General features: G+C 35.6%; 1 protein-coding gene across 1 annotated transcript; it reads right to left on the bottom strand.

Annotated features, from left to right (window-relative positions):
- Positions 1-2469: 2469 nt before the first annotated feature.
- LOC123975783 lies at positions 2470-7293 on the bottom strand. The gene is made up of 6 exons (XM_046057531.1): positions 7183-7293; positions 5938-6273; positions 4460-4543; positions 3158-3256; positions 3025-3065; positions 2470-2903 (listed from the first exon to the last, which is right to left on the bottom strand). The coding sequence occupies exons 1-6, from the start codon at positions 7220-7222 to the stop codon at positions 2799-2801; spliced, it is 705 nt and encodes a 234-aa protein (XP_045913487.1). The 5' UTR covers positions 7223-7293; the 3' UTR covers positions 2470-2798.
- Positions 7294-11236: the final 3943 nt, after the last annotated feature.

Genomic DNA, 11236 nt, shown 5'->3' with positions numbered 1-11236 from the left:
CACACTGAACCTTTAAGCCACTCAGTGGATGTAGTCTTAGAGTTAAAGAGCACGTAGCATCTCCTATAAACCAAGCAACCTCGTCAGGTAAGTACTCATCTGAGGTTTATTATGCAAACAAATGTATAGATGCTTAATGAGATGATCGATATTTTATATAATAATTTATATTTTTTAATTGGCTGATTTTGTTCAGTACAGAATAATGAAATGATATTTTGATTTTATCCTTTTTGTTTTAATGTTTCAAATCTGACTCAATTCATCAACACAATTCTGCTCGTTTACCACTGATGAGCAAAAATACTCTTTGGTCTAAATGTAATGTAATATAAAATATAATTTGCTGTTCTTTCTACTTGTGGCAGTTCCCACAGTGAAACCTTAGTTTTAATCTGCTGCTGACATTTATACTCTTTCTTTCAGAGAAAACTACTTGTCCTGAAGATGTCAGGTAGGCATACATCATTCATTAGAAGTGTATACTTTCATCTAAGAAATATAGAAAATAAGGACTTCTAAGGAGACGGATTACCTTTTATTAAGTGTTTGTGAAAACCGGTGAAAATAATGGATCTCTGACATTTATAAAACTGAAAAAATCTAACTTGATAACTCCTGAAATTGTCAACTCAACTCAACAAATTGGGATTAAATATAGAATATGAGATTGTCTTTGTTGGACTTCTGTTTGGAACTGGGAGGAGACAGGCAAACAGTGACAAAATTGATCTGAATCACAGCTAGAGGGCAGCAGACATCCTCCAGAAGTTTATGGTGTTGGGAAAGAATGAAAGCCTTGTGCATTATGATTCTCCTTAAATAATTACTTTTGCTACAAAATGGTATTTGTTATTCAAAATATTTGAACATAACAAACTTTTAAAAAAATGTTACAGTGGAAATATGATTAACTATGTTATTCTTTCGTAGAAGTGGGCTTTGAGATGGAAAAACATTATTTCTAATGTCCAAAAAACTGATGAATGTCACTTCAACCATTCCTCTTGCTCATGATGACACAGTGAATCAAGGCTGACTAATACAACTAAACAAACACTATTAATGCTATTTATCATGAGTAAGTACCCTTTTAGACATTTTACTGGCTCTCAAATATAACGTAATAAATGTAAGAGTTAATCATCACTGCAAATTGGTACAATTCCACTGCATACACTTGCTGATACCTTTAAGCAAATATTACTTATTTCAACAATTTCGGCACACAAAAAAAATTATTCACATTAATGTTGCCTTTCATGCATGAAGCTAGTGCTAATGCACAGAATGTATACTAGCTAGCTAGCTTTAGCATAACAATGCGAGACAATTTATAATTTATAAAATTATCATATTAATAACGCTGCAAAAATGATCACAATAAACAGTGATATAGCCTTTTAACACTTATATTACATTTTAGTTTTTAATAAAGAGACAGTAGGCTACACACAATGGCTGTTCATAATATAACCCCCCTCCCAATTCAATTATGCTCAAAATTGAATGGGGTGTGTGTGTGTGTGTGTATATGTGTGTGTATATATATATATATATATATATATATATATATATATACATACATACTGCAACTTACCACATCATAGGTGACCCTGGGGACATGTCCCCACCACTTTTTTAAATGGCTGATTTTGTCCCCACCTGTTTTTTTAAAGCACTTGCTAAAATTATTCTGAAAATTAGCTTGTAACAAGAAATATTCTATGAGAAAGGTTTACTTGCACAATAGGATACCATGAAATGCAATGTGAATATTTAAGAAATACATCTGCCTTGTCCAACAAAAAGTAACTTAGGCTAAAAAAAAACAAGCTACTGATTAATGCATTATATAATTATATAATATATTATAGCCTATTCTGAATTGCCACCAGCCACATGAATTTTGTTTCCCTTCATATAAATAAAGACATTTCACCATAAGTTGGTGCAGAAAATGTCTCTTGAAAGCAGGAAATCAAGAGTTTAATGCTCAAAATCATAAATATTTATTCCTTCTAAATACCATTGGACTATCTTGTTGTCTTGTTCTCGTGACTCCAATACTGTGCATTATTATGTGTCATGTACTAAGTTTGTCCCACCCCTAATCTGAACCCTTAAATGTCCCCATCACTTTTCAAAGTGACGCCCTTGGGAATAATCATTAGCAAATGTTATGATAATCATAACTAAAGAGAACAGATTTTACAAACAGAACGAATGATCATGTTAATATGATAGGCCAACTGTGCTATAGATTAAACTTTGACATTATGCAACATTAAAATGCTGTTTGCATGTTAAAGCATCAGTACAAAAATTCAGATATTATAGAACATATAATCAAAAAACTCTCTGAAATGGACCAGTTTTACCATGGCCCAACAAGTACTTTTACTTTAGTATTTTAAATACATTTAGCTGTTGTAAGTTTACTTAAGCAAAATCTTGAATGTAGGACTTTTTACTTCAGCACTTCAGAGGACACAATTTACTTTGGCAACGATTACGCCGCAGCCCTGTTCAGCAGCATCCGACTAAACCGCCCTTGCTCAAAACTAGACAAATTTCAGAAAATGTTAATCCATTTAGTCACACAAAAATATGGGGAAATAGAGACCAGGTTGAAAACATCTCGTAGTTACCCTTTAGGTAAAACATATCAATACATAAAGTACTTCTTTTACCACTGAGAGATAACAGCAAAGTAAAAGGTAAAATAAATAAATGAATTTTAGCATGGGTATGATGTCATTGTTGCTGTAAAATGTTACAGCGTGCAAATTAAAAGGTTAGAGGTTACAGTAGATTTTGTCCTGATTGCTGGTTTCATTTTCACGTGGGGAGGTGGAGTCTGCACATCTGCAGACTGGAGAGGACTTCTCATGGGTGGTAAACTAAAAAAAAACAAAAAACAAGTACCTTTACTGATTTGATAGGAAATGTCAGTAAATGTTAAATACATTGGTATCATGATTCCTTGGAGGATCCAGACACAGCTAAGGTTAAGAAAGTCACCTCCATGTTCCTGTCATCTGACTGCCCCCTGGTGATCAAACCTGGACAGCACAAAGTGCAAAAAGTACTATTTTTATGTCTCTCAATGTGAATGAAACAGTGACAGAACAGATAGTGTCTGAAAGTAACTCACCATCAGAGTTCCTCCTTGTCTTCCATTTGTAAAGGAGCAACACAATAACAGCATGCAGCACAACCACAGTGACACATACAATCAGAGGCAGGACGTAACCTGGGTGAAAGAACGAGAAAGGAAAAGAAGAGCGAGAGGTTAAAAGGCCAAATAGGAAAGGAATAATGTGTTGTACTGTGCTGGTATTAACATTAATTAATGTCTCTAAAAAATACATTTATAAACTGCTAATTAGTTTTTCCAAATAAGTTTTGAGATGTAATGTCTGTTTGGATTGTGTTTTGAAACCCAATGTTATTTTTATTGTAATTTGTGGGGAAGTCATCATTAGTGATGGTGAACATACAAGGTGCAGGACTGTGATACCTGTGTGCACCCTGTCCTGCATGTGGTTAGGTTTAGACAACAAAAACACATTAAGGGAAAGATCCTGTGTTTGGTAAAATATCAATAAGGTAAACTCTAAATACTGTGTCTCATTTTCAAGTCACATTTTAGGGATGAAAAGGATGGCTAACTTTATTGGTTCCCTGACCTTTACTCCAAATTTAGTCAAAATTTCATTTTATCCAACATTTTGGTTTATGACCAAATACCTGCAAAACTAATGACACATTCCCATTAGCCTCAGCTATACCTTGTGCCAATTAGCAAATGTTAGCATGCTAACACGCTAAGATGGTGAACATGGTAAACATTATTCTTGCTAAACATCAGCATGTAAGCAGTATCATTGTGAGCATGTTGGCATGCTGACATTAGCACTTTGCTCAAAGAAACCAGTGCCTACAGCTTCAGAGAGCGACTTGCATGTTATTCAGTATAAAATCTAGAAAACAATCTTTCTCTAACCTTATCCAAGTGAGTGCGTAAACATAACTATAAACAATTTAAACACATGCTACTTGGCAATACGTTGTCTGGGAACATTTTACCACATTTTGTGATATGTCAGTTATTTCTTTCTCATTACATGTATAAAAACACAACTCAAGTGGCGTTATGTTTCTCACTAAACACATGTATAGATATTAACATAAATTAGAGGTATACTAACATAATTTCTAGTAAATGGTTCCATAAAATATGCTAATTACTTAAATAATCTTGTAATATATGAGTCCAGGTGGATCTAAATATCACATGGGAAAAATGTCTTACATCATATAAAACTGTTAGTGTCTGTTTTACATCATGTAAACATTTTTAAAGATTGAAATGTTGTAAATGTATTACAATTTGGTTCGATATAGAGCAGACAAAAGCAAACAATGATTCAGTTTCAGCTCTGCAGGTTTTAACCTTTAACACCGTGCACTGCAGCTGTTGTGTCCCCAATCTGCTGCTGTTCAGGCTGCTTCATGGTCTCAGGAAAAGTCTTTGGAGCTGTGAAGAACAAAAACACACATTAATACTGTTAAATATATGGTATGATATACAGTGGGTCATGTTTGGTCATAAAGAGGCATTTGCTAACATTTAAGCAAATGAAAATGTGTAGCGCTAAATATGCTTATTAATCTAAATATGTCAGGATATTTAAAACATCAGCAGCTGCAGTCGCCAAAAAATGGAAATGAAATGCAAGGAGGCCAGCAGAGGTGTTCAGTTTCTTGGTAACATCCACAACGGTAAAAAATAAGTACGGCAACACTGTACTTTGAAACATACTATTTTTATATCTGCCACCTGTAGATACTTGCCAATCAGTTTTCTTTGATTTGTTATTAAGGAAGGCAAAAGATATCTCAGTTAAAACTGTACTATTTTTGGTAGAAAATTTTGAATGTTCAGGAGACAGAACTGGTGTTTCAGCTTAATTGTTTATTGTTTAATGGTCAAGAGCTCTTTTTAATTTATAATTAGTAGCTATAGAGCAATGGTTTTATGAGTGGGTAACTATTTTGTTTCTCTTGTCACGCAGGTGATTCCTGCCAGTGGTTTCACATGATTCTGCTGATCTACAGGTAGTAAAATAATATTGTGCCAAGAAATGTAGCAATGCACTAGCAAAGACAGTGAAGAAGATGACTGTTATCAAGTCAATATAATTGTAAACAATGCAGGGCATCTTTAAAGGAATTAACTTCATATTGTGCAATTGTTCAGTAGTGTGCCCTGTAAGTAATGAAGTGTTCACAGCGATGATAACATGAACCAAGTTCTACAGCTACGGCTCTGTGAGGCTGTTATTATAGATACAAAATGTCTTACAGCTAAAGGCTAACTTCAGAATTCTATCATGGTCACAATGACAAAGCTAAAACACTGATTTTTAGTATAATGTTTACCACATTAATCGGTTTAGTTCACACAGTTAGCATGCAAACGTTTGCTTAGTAACACTAAATACAAAGCACAGCTGAGGCTGATGGGAAGTAGTTCTGTAGATATTTTGTCATAAACAAACTTCATGTCAATCCACCTAATAGTTGTTGAAATATTTTAGTCTAAACTACACTAGCATGTCAAAATTTGTAAACAGATTATATCCTGTGCTTCACTTTTTGGCCATAATGTTTACCTAACCTTAAGAAGTACTCTCAGTTACCATAAACATGAAAATATCAGTCATGTTTTAGTTGCCATCAGATGATACCGTCGGAAAACTATTAAAATGCACTTCGCAAATACGTTCAGCTTGCTTTAATTCTACTAAAACTCTTGTTTTCCTTCTTTATTTTGATAAGAGATGTGATTTTGGCAGCATTACATTTTCCTCACCAAGCTGGACTTCAGCAAATGTAGAAAAATTACAAAGACTCTCAGGAGAAACTCACCATCTGTAACTCTGATCTCAAACTCCAAATATGCATCAGGTAACAATCGTCTTTCCAAACCACACCTGTACCGTCCTGAGTCAGACTTGGTCAGCTGGGTGATGCTAACATACAGAACAGTAGAAGATAATGGAAAAGTTCCTTCTTTGTATTTGATGCTGTATTTGCCTCTCTGAGCTACGTCGCTATCAGTTTCTATGAGGATGTTTTCTTCTTTACATTCATCTTTACAGAGGAACTTTCTTCTTCCAAAGAGACTAAAATGGCATGCAGCTGTGACACTTCCTCCTTCAGTGCGGATGAGTGTTTCTGCATTGTTTCCACCACACAGAGCAGCTGAAAAAATGAACATTGAATACTGATGATCAGGACATTTTATTATAGACTTACTGTCAAAGAGACTGCAAGCTAATACATCATGTTACATAAAAGAGATGATGATACTAAAGTAGTAGTTGCTGATTAAGTATCATTTTTGTACCACTTTTTGTTTATTCCTTTAAATGAATAGCTAAAGGATAGGTTTACATGTATTCATGTCTGCCTACTCACATGACCTAATGTACATTGAAACAGTTTTTGTTTGCTGCAGTCATTCCAGTTTTAGCCTTCTATCCTTTCCTGACATCTGTCCGGTGGAAGACAAACTGGAGGAGATGGAGATGGGGGACAAAATCCACCATCCTTCTCCAAAATGTATCTGAAGTTAATATAAAGCTTAATCAGTGTGAGTTAATCATATCAAGTGGGTTTAATCCAAAGTGTTTGTGCAGAAATTTTGTCTTTCCACAGTGTTTCCGTACTGAGCTGTGGAAGAGGGACAGTAACAAAAAGAGGGAATTTTATAATAACAACTCTTGGAAGAAACACTTTGTTTCCTTGTTGAGGCCTCATATTAACTTCAGATATACTTTACAGCAACTTTATATCTCTTACAGTACATTGGAAGTGCATCAGGAAGGAATCTTACAATAGCCGGTATGAACAGCAAACAAGAATTGTGTTAATGTACTTATGGGCACTTTTGTTGTAAGACAGCCTTACATGTTCCTGCTGAAACACATCAGAGAGCAGTAACAAAGTCTTGATGGACAATAAGTAATTTACGTAGCAGCAACGTGATATATCATATTAGATAAACATTGGATATCTAAATAAGAAGGAACAAAACAGTTGTGATTAACAGCTGTATGAATTAAACTAAGAACAACTGTACAAAGGGACATCAAGGTAATCAGTCCTCACCTGATAAGAAGCAGAAAAGCAGAACATGGTGCATATTCATTCTGAATTCAATCCAGACAAAGAAACATCATTAAACGGGAGGAGAAGTGTTTTAATCACTCTTCTCTTTCAGGTGTGTGTGATCAATATGGAAGTTGCCAAATGTAATCTTTCCCTTCCCCTCTGTGGTTTAAAGCTTCATCTACACCCACAATAGGACAGTGATGGTGATGATGATGAAGGGTAGTTATTTAAAAAAATGAATTTTTAAAATCCTGGTTCAACCATATAAAGCACTTTGTAACTTTGTTTTGAAAAGAGCTGTACAAATAAAATGTATCTTTATGTTATAATTATTACACAGAAATGTTATATGAAGCAGTTGTTTCATGATGAAGCTGCTGTGAAGCCCCTTTTCACACAGCAATGAATTTTGACTGAAGCCCCTTTTAAATCCTAATATAATTTTAAACAAAAACATTTGATTTGTTTCTCTCAGAAATATTAAATGCAGAATCCTTCAGCTGTTACTGGAAACTCTGTCAGTGCTGTGATCTAAAAATGGATCAAAAAGACCAGATCAGGTGTCTTTTTCACAGTTTTTCATTTCCTCATTGTGGTGCTACAACAGAAAGATGATGGAGAAGCTTTGATTATAGACCTGGGACAGGTTTTATTTAACTAACTATCCTACTCATAAGAATTAAAGCAACTTAATGAATGCCCTTAAATTTAAAATAGCTCCAGGGGGTCTCTCACAAAGGTTAAAATTAGATACAATCTGATTGCATTACACAAAGAGAGGTGAACACACATGTCATATATACAAAGCTATCATTGGTCATAATGAATAAAATGTTAGCTAAGGCAACATGCATTATTAAGAATGGGGTAGTCTTTGCCTAATTTTTGCATCTGATTTGAACATTTGATAAAAAGTTCCCCCACACTGTTTAATGTAGAAAAGGCATATGATATGGAATGGAAGGAGGATTTTCCATTCATTTCAAGTAGACCACCTTTATACAGTTAATGCAGGTAAAACTATAACAGTTTGTTTTCAGACTCAAGACTTATTATAACTATCATTCCCATCCTAGAGGAGACAGGACATAATAAATTTAAAATTATTCAGACTTCAAAATATGTTATATTTAACTAGTTTTCAGCTCAAAGGAGAATTAAAAGGAATGAAATGGCAGATACAAGATAGCAAAGGAGGCAATGAAACAGGAAGATACTGTGGAAATTTAATTTAGCAAAGCAGAAGAAACTGGAATAATAAAGAGCAATGTTATTAAAGAATGGAAACATAAATTGGAGAAGGCAAAAAACAGGCCGATATAATCAAGGAATTTAGTGGGCACCATGAGAACAGTAGAAAGAAATACCTGAGAGGAAAACATAATAACAAAGAGGAGATTGGGACACGCATGACTAAATAAAACACAACATGTAAACCATTCATCTGGTGTGAGTGAGCATCGTCAAACAGAAAAGACAGTTTTTCAATTCAGTGTGAAACCCAAACTCAACAGAGCTCTGATCTAAAGCTAGATACATCCAGTAATACTATTTGAAATCATGGAAATACACTGTGACACTGTGGTCACACACTCATTTGGGTTCCTGCGCACAATAACTGGCCAAACAAGTGAGTAAAAAAAACAAACATAGACACCATAATTTAACTTTCAAAATTTAGAGGGAAAGGATATTGCATGGAAGAAAATAAAGAGTGGCAGCAACACTGGGATCAGGAGATAAGAGGAAGATAAGAGAGTCAGTATTAAGAGAAACAAGGGAGGAAAAAGAAAAGAGGAGGTAGGGATGACCGGACTTATAGGACACACTGACCTGAACGGGACTCTCCATACTATAGGTGTCACGATCCTGTCCCGAGCTTGTCTGGGTTATATTATTTTGGCCAGGCCTTCTCTGTATTTTGATTTTGCTTTCTCTGTGTCTGGGTTTTGGGTTTCAGTCCTGTCTATCTGTGGTCTTGTATCCAGTTTCCTGTTTGTCGGTGTGGTGGTTCTGATCTGTTCTGTTATCTCGGTGTCTGTCTTAGTACTTGTTTAGATCTGTCCTGTCCCTCATGTCTTGTTCTCTACCATCATGCTTGGGTTATGTTAGTCTGTTTGCCAGTTTCATTAATTAATCTGATTTTGTTCATTCTGCTTTAGTCTCTGTGTAGCCTTCATTATTTCATTTATCCACATCTTTTAGTTACTACTTATCTGCCTTTTCTCGTATCCTAGTTCCTAGTTCATGTCTTAAGTGTTTACTCCTGGTCTGTGTACCTCTGAGTTTGGTTTTATCTTTGCTTCCGTCTGTGTTCCTTGTTATTAGTGTATTTGTATTCTGTCTGCTTGTGTCTGGATTAGTTTGTTATGCTTATTATTCTGATTTGTTACTTCTTACCTTGATATGTTTAGTGTTCAGTACTTGTGTTATGTCTGCTCACCTTCAGTAATCTGCCTGCCATCCTGTCTCTCTGCCTTGTTAACCCTGATCCCAGTCTCCTGTGTTGCTCCCGCCCTGCTCGTTAGTCCCGGTGTATAAATGTTTGGTGTTTCTGTTTAATCCCTGTCCGGTCATTGTCGTATGTCGCATGTATGCTGTCAAATGTTGCGCGTTCCACCAGTCACTGTGCTACCTTGGTCTGCATTGTTTTATGTACCAGTTTCCCTGTACTTGTGAGTTTGGTTCATGCCTGTTTTTGTCTTGCCCTAGATTAAATACCCCTGAACTGTATCTCAGCGCTAAGTGTCTTGCATTTGGGTCTCACCTGCTCTGCGCACCCAGCGATCCTGACAATACGGAAGCATCCAACTGGACTATGTGAACAATGTCACGTACCAGAAACAAAGATGTTAACTGCAAGAAATATTTCTCAGAAATAAACGACATGATGAGGGAATGAAAACATCAGGGATAACAGGAGCAGGTTTAAAGGGTGTACTGGAGTGTGGTGGAATTGGACAAGGCAGGAAGTGTTCAGTTGGTTTTCTGTTGAGGACTGGATTGATAAGGAAAGTTAAGTAACTCCAGAAGATGGCAGTAATGCAACACTAAGGATGCAAGCTGACGTTAACCCTCAAGAAGAAGAAGCACTCAGTTCAAAGAGCCAATTACGTCAAGCTGGTTCCACACATGGGTTTGAAACTGGTTTAAAGCTCAGTGGATGTTGTAAAAGTGCAGCGTATGCGATGACAACATGAAGAGAGAAAGAACGCACAGATTCTTTAACGATGTCATGACGGAGCAACAACACAAGGATGACACGTTACTTGTGGAAAATATTCCATGAGCTCTGGGTTGTTTGCTCAGAATCTGATGAGGGAAAACACTGGTTTCAAGGTAAGACCGCTCACACTGTATTTATGACACGTGCAGCAGTTTTTATTAGGCAGCATGATCAATGCTTTGTTGAACGATAAGTGTGTGTTTTGAATCTGTTTTAGATATTGTCAGAACCAAATCACAGGGTCGGCATGTGGGTCGATTTTGAGTTGCTTTGACTTGACTTGAGTTTTTCAGTTTTATGCAACTTTATACTTCTACTCCAGTACCACATTTCAGGGGGAAACATTGTACTTTTTACTTAACTGCAACTACTATCTCACGGAGTAAGAGTTTACAAACAAAACATACAATAATTGTATAAAACATGAGACTGCAGTATCGATTAAACTATCCAAAATAATATAAAGTAGTTGATGTGCCCCACCAACACAAGCTGTAATATGATATTAATATTATATTGATAATATATAACTGAAAGATTAAGAGACTCTATTAAATTCAAATTGTTTGCTTATGTAGCATAAAGTGAACTGCAAACTGCATCTCATTTTACAACCCTGTTGTAACATGATGAACACATTTACATTGTATCTTCAAAGGGTAGGATATTAATTTAGTCATGGTCGAGTAAAAAACAAACAGTTTCTGAAAATTAGCTCATTCCAGCTTGTCAAATGTGAGGATTTGTCCTACATGAAACTAAAATATTTGGTTTTGCACTGTTGGTCAGATAAAACCAAGCATTGAAGAAGCCACCTTGTAGCTG

The sequence above is a fragment of the Micropterus dolomieu genome, linkage group LG08 (genome assembly GCF_021292245.1).
Source record: "Micropterus dolomieu isolate WLL.071019.BEF.003 ecotype Adirondacks linkage group LG08, ASM2129224v1, whole genome shotgun sequence".
Taxonomy (NCBI): domain Eukaryota; kingdom Metazoa; phylum Chordata; class Actinopteri; order Centrarchiformes; family Centrarchidae; genus Micropterus; species Micropterus dolomieu.
Note: the sequence above shows the minus strand (reverse complement) of the source record. Positions and strands in the feature narration are given on the sequence as shown.